General features: G+C 38.9%; 1 protein-coding gene across 1 annotated transcript in view; it reads left to right on the top strand.

Moving 5' to 3' along the window:
- The window catches only part of LOC126092472 (multidrug resistance-associated protein 1-like), a 409,434-nt gene that overhangs the window by 327,408 nt on the left and 64,747 nt on the right, over window positions 1-17,279 (top strand). The window contains exon 25 of the mRNA XM_049908086.1: window positions 2,075-2,183. Coding sequence (XP_049764043.1) covers window positions 2,075-2,183 — 109 coding nt within the window. The remainder of the gene's footprint in view (window positions 1-2,074; window positions 2,184-17,279) is intronic.

Below are 17,279 nucleotides of genomic sequence, written 5' to 3'. Positions count from 1 at the left end.
TTTCTTGGGCAAAAGACGAATCCTGATCTGTAGTAGGTGGTGGTCTGAGTCAAAGTAGCCATTCAAAATTTGTTTTTGTGAGTCTTTCTGGACTATTACGTTATCGATTTGTAGTTCTTGCTTTCTGCTGGGGAATCTCCATGTGGTAAGTTTCTGTGTTGGTTTCTTGAATTTTGTTGACATAATGGTGAGGTAGTGGCTTTTGCAAAAGTCTATAAGGTGTTTTCCGTTTTTGTTTGTGTCCTTGTGTGGAGTATGTTTTCCTGTGGTATGTGTGTATATCTTTTCTTTTCCGAGTTTAGCGTTGATGTCTCCCAGTATTATTTTGACTCTATGTGCAGGAATTTTTCTTATAGTTTCTTCCATTGTCATCCAGAAGTCATAAATTTCGTCCAGGTTTTTCCTGTTGTAGTCATTAGTCGGTGCATGTGCATTGATTATTGTGTAGGACTTGTTGGCTGATTTCACTATGATGGTGCTGATTCTTTCGTTTGGTGACGAAAAGTCAATTATGCTGTCTGTGATGGACCTGTGTGTACATATGTTCATGAGAGCATCACATAAAAATTTAAAGCAAATTTTTTAATTAGTTTTCGAGATTTTTGAGAAAAACTTTAAATAATTACTTGTATTTATTTGGTAATATAGATTTTTATAAATATCCTCTCCCATTGCATGTTTTGGTAGCTGTTTATATCCTAGAATTTCACCAGCAATGCCATCAGACACACCCACTGAATCGTCACTTTGAATATCAGATCTTTTGTCATTTTAATATTTTCTGGTATTTGGTCAACAATATCTTGTGCCATATCATGGATTCTATGCCCTGTGCTTGTGTCATAATTCAGAACTGTTTTGATTACTTTAGTGGAATTTTTTGTAACATTTTATCTGCTGTTATCAAATAACCAGGAATGCTAAGAAGTTCCACTGTTTATACAGTGATTTATTTTTTGCAACCAGCAATGGTAACTTGTATGATGTCTCTTGTGTCACACATTTTGTAAAATTGTATACTAAGTTTGAACTTCTATCTAAATTTTCTCCTTTCCACCTGATAAATATGACAGTCTTGTCTTTATAATTGCTGTGATTGCTTACCAAGTACCTGTGAAGTAGAGATGTTTTCCTAGAATTATTTTACAGAGTCTGATTGCAGATAATGCATAGGGGAAAAGGGGGCTACATACATTAGATGTGAATACATATTTAACATAACATTGACTGTAATATTTGTATTTTACATCTTTTGGGTTGTTCAACTTTCTTGCAGATGGTTCACATTCAAAACTTTTTCACCAATGTCCCCTGGTGCAACATACATCGCCACACTTTTCACTGACAGAGATTCAACACGACCATCACTATCACTTGTTTCTTAGATTTTACATTTCCCATTTACAACAAATTTATCCATCTCACAACAAAAGTTAAATTATGTAGTCCACTACCGATGCCACAACAAGGAAAAGAAATTCAATGATGGTAATCTGAAAATAAGTTCTCAAATATAAAGTATGAGACGTGAAACTTTTAGTAAAGAAAACAAACCAACACATAAGTACAAAAACACACAGAGCACTAAAGGTTCATAAATCAGACAGTAACATATATTCACAGACACATTTATTGTTGTCAGTATTTGAAACAAATAACAAAACTGCAAGTGCAGCTGTATAACATCATAGCTGGGTAGACCAGTAAAATAAGCAAACTGGATCCTTGGACCAAGGGCAATTTAAATATTTCTAGATGAAATGTTCTTCATTATTTGGTATGATTCAAAAAACATATGATACTGACTGCATGAACATTTTAAATTTTATGTTCCTACACTAAGAAGTCTTCAGGTACCCTATATTGAATATTGCTGGTTTGTAAGCTCAGCTGCAACTAATGCATCAATTTGTTTACGACTATATCCTACAGATTTCTTGACCTCAGGCTTAGGTAGTATGTTTCTTACACTTACCTCTTCCCTTATTCTCATACAGATTCCAACCCCCCACCCCCACCCTATTTATTTAATAAATTAAATTTTTAATTCCAAGTTTATTTGGTTTTAATGTAGGTGCTTCAACCATCCGAGCATATGGTGTGCAGCAGCAGTTTATCTGGGAAAATGAGAATAAGGTGGATGAGAATCAAGTGTGTTATTATCCCAGCATTATTGCAAACAGGTATGATTAAACCATTACTTTTTATTATAACGATTGTTCCCCTTTAGGAGAGCGATTGAACTTGAATTCATAATTTCATCTTCGGATGTTTTTCTTCTTTGCTTCCCAAAACCTCCTCATCTCTTCAGAATGCTCCTTCTTCCATTCCTCTGTCCATTTTTTACCAGGCTGACGCGATGTTCTTTCCCCAAACTTCACACTTGTGATTTTATGCCGGCACTCGGTGCGATCTTCGAGATTTTTTATGTTGATCTGCTGTAGATCCCTCTGGACTTCTTTCAGCCATTCTGTGCCACATTTACTCCTTGTTATAATATTGAATAATTTCTTTGCTGTTCTGGAGTCTTCCATCCTGTAGATGTGTGTATAAAATTTGGCTCGGCGCTTTCTGATTTCATCTGTTACTATGTTGATCTTTCTATAGAGCTCGTTTTGTGGTCTCTTCATCCAAATGCCATTTTTGTTGATTGGACCGTAAATCTTCCTGAGAATTTTTCTTTCCTGCTTTTCTATTTCCTTAATTTTAGAATGACCATCAATCACCATTGTTTCAGCTGCATAGATTGCTTCTGGAAGAATCACTGTTGTATAGTGCCTTAATTTTGCGTCTGCCGAAATGCACTTCTTATTGTAATGTGTCCATGTTAGCTTGTAGGCTTTCTGGAGCTTGGTGATTCTTTGTTCATTGGCAATTCAGTTTAATCCTGAGGACTGTATAGTTTCACCAAGGTATTTAAAATGGCAGACTTGTGCAATTTTACCATATTTTGTTATTAAAGGGGATTTATTTTCTGGCTGCCTTTCCATATATTGGGTTTTTTCATAAGATATCTGTAGTCTGGTTTTTTGTGAAATTTCATGTAGTTTTTCCACTGCGTGAATCGCTTCTGTTCTGTTATTGGTGATAATTGCAATATCGTCAGCAAAAGCAAGGCAGTTGACTTTAATTCAGTTCTCTTTCTTGATACCAATTTGGATACCCTTTACGTGAGGTTCCCATTCCCTGATTATCTTTTCTAGAACAATATCGAAAAGGATTGGGGATAGTCCGTCCCCCTGTCGGACTCCAGATTTGATTTCGAAGGGTTCTGATACTTCGCCCATGAATTTCACTTTGGCCGTTGTTCCCGTAAGTGTCTGTTCTGTGATTTTTCGTGTCTTTCGGTCAATCCCAAATTCTTCCATGATTTTAAACGGGGTTCCACGGTCCACTGAATCATATGCTTTCCTGAAGTCGATGAATGTAACTACTGTGTTTTTGCATTTCTTCATTTGTAATATTGTCTTTAAGCACCAGATCTGTTTTGCACATGACCGTCCTTTTCTGAATCTGGCCTGGTATTCACCAATTAGTGTATCTGCTTGGGATTCTATCCTGTTTAAAAGCGTTTTGGAAAGGATTTTGTAAGCGACTGGGAGCAGGGAAATTCCTCTATAATTGTTCATGTCTGTCTTGTCGCCCTTTTTGTGTAGCGGGTGAATTAGAGCGCATTTCCAGTCCTCTGGTATCTGCTCCGTTATCCATATGTCTGATATTATATGGTGTAATCTCTGCATAAGTATAGGATCGTTTAGTTTCCAGAACTCAGCAATGATCCCATCTTCTCCTGGTGCTTTGTTATTTTTCAACTGCTTGACTATCTCCATAATTTCTTCAAGATCCGGGGCATGTGAGTCTGGGTGTGTGAATACTGGAGAAGAGAAGACAAGTTTTTCTTGGGGTGGTTCGCAGTTGAGGAGGGAACTGAAATATTGGGCTAAGATTTTGCAGTTATTTTTCGTGTTGGTTTCCAAAGAGCCATCGGGTTTCTTGAAGCACAAGCTAGGCGCTTGGTATCCCTGTAAGTTTTCTTTGAAAGTCTTATAAAAATTTCTTGTATTATTTTTGATGAAATCCTGCTGGTTTTCAGAGAGTCTGTTGTTGTCATATCCCCGTTTTTCCTTTCTAATTATTTTTGAGGTCTGTTTTTGGGTTTTAAGAAAGTTTAAATGGATCTCTGTTGAGACCACAGATATATGACTCGATTTTTGAGTTCGAGAAGATTTTGTGCAGCCGCCTCAACTAGAGGAACAGACGCTGACCACTGGCCGCCAGATGCTGAACAGACACCACTGGTTTTATTGGTTTTTGGTCCACCCTGGGTATTTCATTTACCCAGTACCACCTATATCTAGGAAGCTTTCCCCTATCCGCCACCTGGGGAGGCGCCCGATGGGGGTACCAACAGCCCCACATGGGAAACCATTACTTTATTATTAATTGTATATTTTACTGCATTGCTATTGGAATTTTTTGTCATCGGTTGGTTGAAAATCAATTACTGCCATGGCATTTCTTTTACTGACCATGAAATCTACTTAGTTTTGAAATTTTCCATCTTCTGACCTGCTGTGGTGTAGAATGTGTTGGCTGTTTCCAGTTTTCCTATTCCTGTTTATTCTGATCCTTGTAATGCAAGTAGATCTATTTTATAACAATGAAAACAATCAATTATTGATAAAATTATTTAAATGGGTAGATTATCTATAGATATATTTTACATATGTAAAGTTTTTCTGATAGAATATTAAGAACCACAAGTGGTTTCAAAGTTCTAATGTTCCAGGTCCCAAATCCTAAGTCCTTGTTAGTAAGCTGTTTTCAATATTCTGTGTTTCTATTTTCATCTGAGGCATGTATTCTTTTTATGGGATGGGCTGTTAGCCTGGTGCCCAACCCCTAACCTGAAGGCCCAGTCCAGTAATTTTTTCACAGTGAGAACTTTTCCATTACTACCCTCTGGCTCTGCTGGAGGCAGACCTGGTGAGTTTTCCCCTATTCTAGTGGGGATGTACCTGATGGAGGTAACTGTCAAATCCTTGAACATCCCCAAAACTGCCTCAGCTGATGCTGAGGATAAAGGGAAGACATTTTCTATGAAATATTGAAGACATAAAACAATCATACATATAGATTCCATCCTGAATTTCCCATTGTTTGAAGACATAATTACTAAGACTCTTGGATACAGTATGAAGCTTGTTACAGGAGACACCAATGCTGAAATTGGAAGAGACACAATTTGAAAAGAAACAGCAGGGATAGTACACACTGAAAGTAACAATAATGGAGTGAGACTTCTTAACTATGCAAGTGCAGTCAACCAAAGGATCATGAGCACATACCTTCTTCAGAAGGAATTCACAAGACAGTTTGGATGTCACCAGATGGTAGATCAAAAAACCAAATAGACCATGTCCTGTTAGACCAAATGCACAAAGGCTGTGTAATGAATGTCAAAACTACAAGAGAAGACAAGGCAGCCACAAACCTTTATTTAGTCATGATAGAGGTATAATGACAAATAGCTATAGGAAAGCCAAGGGGAACAAATTGCATAAAAGAATGGAAGAGATTTTTACAAGTCAGTTAGGTTCTTTAGAAAAGGATTTTTACCACAGACATATGGCATTAAAGATAAAAATGGCAATACAGTTTTGAAAAGAACAAAAGGTATGGATATTTGGAAAGAATATTTTGAGGAGCTTTTATACATTGAAGATGCAAGTCCAGAAATGGAGGAACAACATAAATATCAGAATGTAGAGCCCGTTATTGCACTGTTGATATTGACAGAGACAGTAGACGCACTCAAAATACCAAAAAACAACAAAGGTTCAGGGAAAGATGGAATAACAGCCAAACTACTTCAGAAGGGAAGGGATACAATTCCAAAACAAGTGCACAATCTCATGACCAACATTTGGAATGAAGAAAGAATGCCTTCTGAGTGGAAAGAAGTGATCCTAATACCAATCCATAAAAAGAATAATAAACAAGAAAACAGAAATTCTAGAAGGATCTTGTCAATGGGCACAGCCTATCAAATGTTCTTCAGGATTCTCCAGAAAAGATTTGAACCATATTTAAGAGAAATAATAGATGAGGAAAAAGCAGGATTTATGAAGAATCCACCCACTACAGTTCTCATTTTTGTGCTGAAAGAAGTCATCAAATTTTTTGAATACAATAAAATAATGCCAATATTGTTTTTTGATTTTAAGAAAGTCTGTGATAGCATAAACAGAGAAAAGTTTTCAGAGAAAATGCTGGAGTTTGGAATACCAAAGAAGATTACAAAATGTGTAAAAGATACACCAGAAGGCTTCAAACGAATAGTGAGAATGAATGGAGATATTCCATGGCTTTTGACATAAAAATAGAAGTCAGGCAAGGATACAGAATATCAACACTCTTGTTCAGTGTACTAATACAGGAAGCACTGGATGCAACAAGTGCAACATAGCAGAGAACTAGATGACCTGAAAATACTTACAAAAAAGCTACATTATCCAGTCACATTAGTGTGACCACCTGTCAAAAGCTTGAACAACCACCTTTTACAGCTCAGGCCACTGTGAGACATGCAGGAAGGTAGTCAGTGAGGTTCTGGAAGACACAACAGGAATGTGGAGCCATGGAAACTCCAGTTTTGTGGCCAACTGCACTTGGTTTCTTGATTGAGGATCCATGGTGCAGACAGGGAAATTAGAGCTTGTACTGTGGTGTTCAGACAGTCGTTTTTCCCTCACACGGTCTGCAAGCAGAACAGAGGGGGGGAAATATGACTTTGGGGTGAATTGTGCCCTCCACCACACACCACTTGGTGGTTAGCAGAGTATATATGTAGATGTAGATGCAGACGTAGACAGCCCAATTGAGGTGGCACCACAGGTTGTCTATTGTGTTCAAAACTGGGGAGTCTGGTGGCCAGGGGAGTACAGCAAACTCATCGTTGTGTTCTTCAAACCATGCGTTTACACTGTGAACTGTGTGACACATTGTATTGTCATGCTGGTAGATGCCATTGTTCTGTAGGAAAACACTCTGCATGTAAGGGTGGACATGGGCCCCAAGGAATGGATGCATACTTGTGTTGATCCATTGTGCATTCCAGAATGATGAGATCCCCAGAACATAATGCTCCCTACTCTGGCCTGGATGCTTCTCATAATTGCTGTGGGGTGTTTGCTTTCAGATGTTTCATGTTGATGGAGCATAAAACATGATACATCTGAAAGACCCAGCTGTTGCCACTCAGTGGAAGCCTGGTTGTGATATTGACATTCCAATGCCAGCCTTTGTCACAGTGTTGGTAACAGCTTGATTCATGTGGCCAGTCAGTTGCTCAATATTTGCACACCTTTGTGCTCACACACATCTCAGCAGCTTTGTTCACTCCTCTCATCTATGGCCCATGGTGCACCACAGTTCCCAATTTCAGATAGTGCCATTTTGCCATGCACAGTATAGTTTAATCCCAGCAATGCATGAACAGTTTACGAAGTTCACCATTTCAGAAATGCTTCCACCCTTGCCCTGAAAGCCAATGATCATGCCCGTGTTGACATCAGATAAGTCACTCTGTTTCTGCATTACAGCAATGACTGCTCTGTTTTCTGCATCCCACAGACATATTTTATCCACCCTCCACTGCTAGTGCTGCCACCTGTGATTGGTTATTGCATATTGACACTGAACAATGACAGTGTTCACATTAATGTGACTAGACTGTGTATTTCAAAAAGTAAAGAAAGTTGGATAGTAAGTGAAGGACAAGAATACAAAATTTATGAGAGTAGAAAGAAATGACAAGACAAAAAGGAGGGAAACTGTACAGATTGATGACTATGTGTTTGAGGAAGCAGAAAATTTAAGTATCTGGGGATTATAGTAAATACCAGAGATGATGCGAAACAAGAAATGGAACTGAGGATAAAAACGGCATGCACAGAATGATATTCATTCAAGTTATTGTCGTCCCAAATTTTATTAAGAGAAACTGAAATAAAAATATATATAACTATAATCAGATCAGTATTACTATATGATCAGAAATATGGGAAATAGATAAGTATACAGAGAGGAAGGTAAAGTTAAAAAAAAAAATTCTATAGAATATATTTGGACCAATTTCTGAAGGAGAAGAATGGTGACGAAGAACGAACAGGGAGCTCAGGGAGGTTTACAGGGTGTGTCATAATTAATGGAGTAAATGCATACAGTTGAAAGTACATGATACTAGAAGCAAAAAATTCTCAGAAAACATAGGGTCGAAAAAGCATACCTTTTAAGAGCTACAAGAAATTTTTCATCTTCGATACTGCGAAGCAAATGTCTTCTACTGCAAGCTCTTATTTCTTATACTTAAATAACATATTGGCAATGACAAATTTCAGAGCAAAGCAGCTCATGTCAAGTAACATGATATATGTGCCCATAAGTAAAATCAACTAAAATTCATTAAAAACATGCCCTTTGGTGCTGGGCTAAGCATAAAAGTCTTCATATTGAAATGTACATGTTATTAACAGGCAGTGAAACAGCCTATATGTGACTGGTGCCATACGGCAAATGACAAAAGTTGTTGCAGTGCACAAAATAGGACACACCTATAGGTGGCGTACCTGCACAAAAACATAGGCGCATAGCAATCAGATAAAGAGTAAACTATCAATCACCAGACTGAGAACAATTTTAGGTAGAAAAATGGGGGAAGATAAGGGGAAGGCAGGAGGAGGGGAAACTTTAAAAATGAATTCAACAGTGGAAAGGAAGATAAACAGAAAGAAATAAAATATTTCAAAAAAAAAAAAAAAATTAAAAAAATGGAAATTTACTGAGAATAAATGACAAGTGGAGGCCTCCAACAACCTGTTACTGCATTAACTTGTCTGAAGTATCAGCTTAAAATGTTCAACTGTTGCCTCACAAGTTGCAGCTGATATTTAATATCATTTACCATTCCTATTGAGTGTGTGTTTAAAAATTTCCAGTTCTTCACACAAGTCTAATTTCCCCCCTTCACCCTCCTTACACAGAATTATGATCTTCCCTAGAACTTTAGAGGGATAATTAGTGATGAGTAAATGTTTGGCAGATTAGCAGATGTGGAGTGGTGTGCATTACCACCATTCTTTCCTAGTAAATGTTCTTTATACCTTACTTTACCTGCCAGTTTGACCTATATAGTAACAGATGTAGCTATTGCAAATCATTTCATAAACAACTGAATTAGAAAAGGATCATTAATATTGTTGATTGTATGGACAAGATTTTTCTTTAAACTGATGTCTGTGAAGAAAGTTACATTGCATTTATTTATTCACTAATAAGTGTTTTATCCTTTAGTATAAATTTCCTAGAAAAGTAATAAAAATTTGTTTACCATTTTCCACTTTGTTGGTGCCAGGTGAATCTCTCAGTAATATGGAACATTATTTACAGGCTTCCTTTTTGATGATGCGGTCAGCTAAATTTTGACCATATCCATTGTTAATAGCAATTGATTTTATAACAGCAATTTCATTCTGTAAATTAATCAGAGAAAGGGACATTGATAAGGTTTGGTTAATAGTGCAGTGAAGGGATGCAACCTCGTGTTCATGTGGAGGGGCAGTATCAGCTGGAATAATATTATCCAAATGGTGGGATTGCAGAAAATATGAAAGCTGAAGTTATTACCTACTATTGAAATAGTGAGACCAAGAAAATTAAGCTCACAATTTTCATTTTGTACTTCATTTGTGAAAGAAATTTTATCATGAAGCATGCTGATAGTGCTAAACAACAAACTTAGTTCTTGGTCATTCCCAGCAGAAACAAAAAGTATGCCATCAACGCAACAAGCATAAAATTTCATTTTCATTAACAGTTCTGAATTGGAAACAAAAGGAGAACTTTTAAGAGAATTTATGGAAATGTAAGGAAGGGTACCAGCGAGAGTGCAACATACTGTTAAGCCATATGACTGTACATACATTTTGCTGCTGTAGGTGAAATAATCATATTTGAGAATGACCTGCAATAAACTTATTAGTTAAGCAATTTGCATTCTCCAATAATTTTCTATATTGCTGTAAGTTCTTCTCGACAATATTTTGTGTCTCATCTTTGGGAACATTCATGTAAACACTTAGTATGTCAAGCAAAACCAACCTAGTGGAGGGCATACTTCATACTGCTTGCATTTTATGAATCATGATAGCATAGATTGTAACTGAAAAATTATTTTCAAAAACAAAGGAATCTTTGATTTTATAATGAAGATGCCTTGCCAATATATGATTTGAACTTCTGATGCCATTAATTAAGGTTGAATCAGATGGTCCTATTTGTGCAATTTAAATTGACTTCTAAGGACTGGTGGCTTCAGGTTCATGTCAACGAGCTATTTCTTTTGAAATTTACTGAACAGACATTGAGTGTTAGCCAAACACACAAATTTATTTTGTAAGTCTTGTCTATGTATTCCTTAACATAAGCAATGATAAGAGTACATCCTTTGTCAGACTTTGTTATTGAAGCATTATTGTTCTTTAATTTATTGTTAATACTACTGATCACCTTCTGTTCATCAGTTCATTGATTAGCTTGCTACGCAATTTCTTTTTCAGTAATACTGTTACACTCATGGGCAATCTTGGCCTGTTTCTCTGTATCAAACTTAACAGAATCTAATAACATTAGAGAAGGAAAGTTGCTACTCACCATATAGCTAAGCATGCTGAGTCGCGATAGGCGTAGAATCTTTTTGTTGTGTCTATTGCGACTCAGCATCTCCACTGTATGGTGAGTAGCAACTTTACTTCTCTAATATTGTTACATGCCATCCTGGATTTCCCATTGTTTAACAGAATCTAAGCCTATTTTTAAACTGAGGCTAAGATTATGAATGACTGATGGATCATTAAGTTTAATAGCTATGTTATACTTCAGCCCTTTATGCAAAACAGCATATTTATATACATTTTCAGTTTTATTTAGTATTCTGTCAAAAAATTCATGTTTGATACTGTTATAAGCTGCTGTTATGTTACATTTAGTAAATGGGCCCTACATTTACATTTAGCTAATTTCTTTTCATGTGTTTTAAAAATTTTATTTTTGCAATTGAAAAGCCTATCATTAATACTGCTCCATCTGAAATCTGTTTGGTAATTAATCTGGTCTTTGGTCACTTTGAATAGAAAAAAAACTAACTGTGAGCTTCCTCATTCAGAACTGTAAGGAGTTCTACCATACTGTCTGATGATATTTGATAGACCAGTTTGTTCTTGACTGAAGGAACTTTATTAGACTGTTTCATGTTAATGAAGAATTCTGTGTACTTTGCCATTATGTCCATTTCTAAATACTGTTTATTACACTACAGGCCATTAAAATTGCTACACCAAGAAGAAATGCACATGATAAACGGGTATTCATTGGACAAATATATTATACTAGAACTGACATGTGATTACATTTTCATGCAATTTTGGTGCATAGATCCTGAGAAATCAGTACCCAGAACAACCACCTCTGGCCATTATAATGGCCTTGATGTGCCTGGGCATTGAGTTAAACAGAGCTTGGATGGCGTGTACAGGTACCGCTGCCCATGTAGCTTCAACATGATACCATAGTTCATCAAGAGTAGTGACTGGCATATTGTGATGAGCCAGTTGCTCGGCCACCATTGACGAGGCGTTTTCAATTGGTGAGAGATCTGGAGAATGTGCTCGCCAGGGCAGCAATCGAACATTTTCTGTATCCAGAAAGACCCGTACAGGACCTGCAACATGTGGTCGTGCATTATCCTGCTGAAATGTAGGGATCGAATGAAGGGTAGAGCCACGGGTCGAAACACATCTGAAATGTAATGTCCACTGTTCAAAGTGTCGTCAGTGGGAACAAGAGGTGACTGAGATGTGTAACCAATGGCACCCCATACCATCATGTTGGGTGATATGTTAGTATGGCGATGATGAATACACGCTTCCAATGTGCGTTCACATTGCGATGTCACCAAACATGGATGCGACCATCATGATGCTGTAAACAGACAGCTGGATTCATCTGAAAAAATGACGTTTTGCCATTCGTGCACCCAGGTTCGTCATTGAGTACACCATCGCAGGCGCTCCTGTCTGTGATGCAACGTCAAGGGCAAACACAGCCACGGTCTCCGAGCTGATAGTCCATGCTGCTGCAAACATTGTCGAACTGCTTGTGTGAATGCTCTGAAAAGCTAATCATTTGCATATGACAGAATCTTCTTCCTGTTGGTTAAATTTCATGTCTGTAGCACGTCATTTTTGTGGTGTAGCAATTTTAATGGCCAGTAGTGTAAATGCAATGGCCATATCTGATTTTAGGATTATTAACTTAGTGTCCTTGTATTTACATGTGGCTTTGGCTACCATAGTGGCCAAGAATTTCAAAATTTTGTCTGCTGTTCAGCAATGGTGAATGTAAATGAATGATATGAGAAAAATCAGTTAGCCAATTGCAGATATAAAGGTTTATTAACAATCATTGGCCACAGTTTCAACATTTATAAAACTATCTTCTGCAGAGGTACATGGACCTATTGAGAAAGTTTTTCATATCATAGTTAAAAAGAATGACCAAAATGAAAAGGATGTACAAAACCACTGGATAAAAATGTAATAAACAAAAATTATGTACACATAAAATCACATATTGGTGATGACAAAGGAAACTCGTGTCAAGTAAGTAACATGATAAATGTGACCATAAGTAAAACCAAATAAAACCCATTGTAACATTCTCATCAGAGCTGGGCTAAGCACAAAAGTCTGTATATTAAAATGTGCATGGTAATAAAAGGCAGTGAAACAGCCTGTATGTGGTTGGTGTCGTGGCAACCAACAAAGTAGTCACAGAGCAGGAAATATCAGTAAGTGGCATACCTGCATGAAAATGTATGCCAATAGCAAACAGATAAAGTGTAAACTATTAACTGCCACCTTGTATTGAAAAGGGGCTGAGAAAATGCTTAGGTAGAAAAATGGGGGAAGATGGGAGGCAGAGGGAGTATGTAATATTTCTTAAGTTGCATAGTTTTTATCCACCCGGGATGGTAGCAGATGGAATAAATATTTGGTGATTCTAGATTGCCTCCAGCCATATAGTGATTGAGAAAATCCAGTTTCCTAAGCTTATGAATTTTAGGAATTATGAGTTGTGTTAACAAACTAAATTCTGTGCATAGTCCATTGACTTATATATGAAGGTGAAAGATGTGTTAAATTTCATTGAACTGATATTTCAGTTGTACAGCTGTGCACTTATTGCCCATTATCCAAGTAACCTGAATACTTAGGAAGTATCAGACCTACTTTAGACAACAGGCTTCCCACATCTGAGATAGTACGCTTAAAAAGGATTTTTGAAGCAACTGGGTGATGTTTGCAACAGGTATGCAATTTGTTATGATTAAAACCTAAGATGAAATTAAGGAATTAATTAGAAAGATGAAGATGAAAGACTGAAGTCCCCAGTTTTCCTATCATATGTGGAAAATCTTTTGTACAAAAAAAAGAACAATTCATACAGCCCAGGTGCTCTGTCTATATAGACTGAAAAGGAAGAAGAAAGGGGAAACATAAACAATGATAAAGTGGCTTCTGTACCCCTTTTTGAGACAAGTAAGTTCAGTACATATGTGACCATATTCTTAATTTTAGTATTCAGAAAAACCTGTTGTTCATGTCACTATAGTAAAACTACTGATGCTTATGTGTAAAAAAATGACAAACTGTTGGGTAGGGGATATGAAATGAAAATTTTTGTGAATGTAGCATAAAATTTCTCTCCATTCGCCATAATCACAAGACTTGCATGACGTTGATAAGCTCACTACACAAAATATTAGTCACCTCCCTTAATGGATCACACTGGCAGTTTTGCAGCACTGTAGAGATGTAAAACTGGTACCAGCCAGTCATTCGATTCCCCCCTCCCTCATCTGTGATGCCAGTCATGGCAGTGAATTGGTTTGTATGTCCCAGTCAGTTACTTATATAGGAATCAGCACTGTTAACATAGTTTGACAGGGAAATATAACAGAATAACAGATAGCAGCTATTACATAATGATGTACCACTTGCAGCCATGTAACATGTCATAAGAAGGAACCAGAGACAAGTGCCATGTATTGTCAGTGGCAGTTGGTTTCAAATCCAACAGGAATTGGCGCTGTCAGTGAATGTGTGACAATCTCAACCAGTTTCTGGAGAACTGCATATGACGGCCATTTTTAGTTGGGTGTGTCATGAAAGTGCTGTAACAGCTGAATCATGAAAGGTCGCAAAAAGAAAGAAAAATAAACATCTAAATATGAATATTAGCTGTATGCCTTGTAACTCAGGTAAAAATGCACAGTGCAAGCTGCTTTTATCAGTTCATTAAGATGTCATACACACTGAGAAATTGTAGATTGACCACTCACTAATTGGAAATTGGAGATAAAAAGTGACACAGTCACATGCTATCTACACTCCTGGAAATGGAAAAAAGAACACATTGACACCAGTGTGTCAGACCCACCATACTTGCTCCGGACACTGCGAGAGGGCTGTACAAGCAATGATCACACGCACGGCACAGCGGAGACACCAGGAACCGCGGTGTTGGCCGTCGAATGGCGCTAGCTGCGCAGCATTTGTGCACCGCTGCCGTCAGTGTCAGCCAGTTTGCCATGGCATACGGAGCTCCATCGCAGTCTTTAACACTGGTAGCATGCCGCGACAGCGTGGACGTGAACCGTATGTGCAGTTGACGGACTTTGAGCGAGGGCGTATAGTGGGCATGCGGGAGGCCGGGTGGACGTACCGCCGAATTGCTCAACACGTGGGGCGTGAGGTCTCCACAGTACATCGATGTTGTCGCCAGTGGTCGGCGGAAGGTGCACATGCCCGTCGACCTGGGACCGGACCGCAGCGACGCACGGATGCACGCCAAGACCGTAGGATCCTACGCAGTGCCGTAGGGGACCGCACCGCCACTTCCCAGCAAATTAGGGACACTGTTGCTCCTGGGGTATCGGCGAGGACCATTCGCAACCGTCTCCATGAAGCTGGGCTACGGTCCCGCACACCGTTAGGCCGTCTTCCGCTCACGCCCCAACATCGTGCAGCCAGCCTCCAGTGGTGTCGCGACAGGCGTGAATGGAGGGACGAATGGAGACGTGTCGTCTTCAGTGATGAGAGTCGCTTCTGCCTTGGTGCCAATGATGGTCGTATGCGTGTTTGGCGCCGTGCAGGTGAGCGCCACAATCAAGACTGCATACGACCGAGGCACACAGGGCCAACACCCGGCATCATGGTGTGGGGAGCGATCTCCTACACTGGCCGTACACCACTGGTGATCGTCGAGGGGACGCTGAATAGTGCACGGTACATCCATACCGTCATCGAACCCATCGTTCTACCATTCCTAGACCGGCAAGGGAACTTGCTGTTCCAACAGGAAAATGCACGTCCGCATGTATCCCGTGCCACCCAACGTGCTCTAGAAGGTGTAAGTCAACTACCCTGGCCAGCAAGATCTCCGGATTTGTCCCCCATTGAGCATGTTTGGGACTGGATGAAGCGTCGTCTCACGCGGTCTGCACGTCCAGCACGAACGCTGGTCCAACTGAGGCACCAGGTGGAAATGGCATGGCAAGCCGTTCCACAGGACAACATCCAGCATCTCTACGATCGTCTGCATGGGAGAATAGCAGCCTGCATTGCTGCGAAAGGTGGATATACACTGTACTAGTGCCGACATTGTGCATGCTCTGTTGCCTGTGTCTATGTGCCTGTGGTTCTGTCAATGTGATCATGTGATGTATCTGACCCCAGGAATGTGTCAATAAAGTTTCCCCTTCCTGGGACAATGAATTCACGGTGTTCTTATTTCAATTTCCAGGAGTGTATAAGCGAATGGCCCCAAACACGATACATAGAGGCCCTCAAACACATACCAAGGCACAGTTCAAGAGTTCTTGTTTGAGAGATGGGTTCCAGTGAAAGCAGCCTCGGAGGAACAAGTTTACAGTGGATACTATGATAGTGAGCACGAAACTCTGTGAATCTTGTATACTAAGAAGGACTTGCAAAAAACTTGTATGTACATATCACTGGACTAGGGTATTGATTTCCATTGTACATTTATCCATATGTACCTATATCTATATGCCACTTTCATTGTGAAGAGTGCTTGAATTAAAGCGTTCAATTAAAGCAATAGAAGTTGACACTTCTGTGGTTTACAATCTGTAGTACCATACATTACTGAGTGTACCCCATTCTCAACAGAGCTACAGGCAAGGGTTGCCATCTGTTTGGTAATTAATTGGAGAATCTGTTAAGCCTCATTTATGTTTTATAAGCTAGTATCAATGCTCTTCTGCATGTTCATTGTAAATAGGCAAAGAAGCTATAGAAAGCAGACCAGTAAGGCAACTCAGAGTCTCATTTCCCTATCATCACCATATCTACCTCCTCAGCCTCGTATCCAAATCTTTCTGTACTGTCTCCAGCCACAGAGACTTCAAAAATCTCAACTGGACTCCATTGCCATTTCACTCCTGTATGCAGCTGCTCATGTACCCAAAACCAGATGACCAAAATTCATGCATCACCTCTGATTTGAGTGTGAGCATATGAGTAAGTATGTCACAACCTACATCGGGTTATGACAGTCCACTGCATACAGCACACATAAAACTGCACATCTTCAGGGGGGCAAACAACACTTAATAATAGCTGCCTGAAGGCATGTAATGTAGTCAGATTAGTGATGATTTTACATCTTTCCAAATGATGTAAGGCTTAAAGTGCACTGACAGCCGAAATGGGATTTTAACTCTCAATGCGTGGAGTATGCAGTTCTGTGGTGTTCTATGATATTTTGAGGGTATTTTTTGCACAATGACATGGGTCTGCTCATTCAGGTTATCATGAACATGAACTGAGATGATTATTTCAGAATTCCTAGTCACCAAATATTGCCCTATCTTATATAAGGGCTCTCCAGATGAAAACAGCTGTTTTGGTCTGTTGTGGTAGTGGACAGTATTACAGCCACCATCTTGGTGCCATAACATTCCTACACTATGTACACATCCAGCAGTGGCAGTGGTCTGTGTCTCTGCTCCTTACCATGACATGTTAAAATGTGTCCTGCAATAGAAAGTCCCATCACTTGTAAGATGCATTCTGTGATTAGGTTTTTGTTGGTAACTGACATTTATTGCAACCTTTGCAATGTGTACAGAAAAG

This window comes from Schistocerca cancellata, chromosome 7, assembly GCF_023864275.1.
Source record: "Schistocerca cancellata isolate TAMUIC-IGC-003103 chromosome 7, iqSchCanc2.1, whole genome shotgun sequence".
NCBI lineage: Eukaryota > Metazoa > Arthropoda > Insecta > Orthoptera > Acrididae > Schistocerca > Schistocerca cancellata.
Note: the sequence above shows the minus strand (reverse complement) of the source record. Positions and strands in the feature narration are given on the sequence as shown.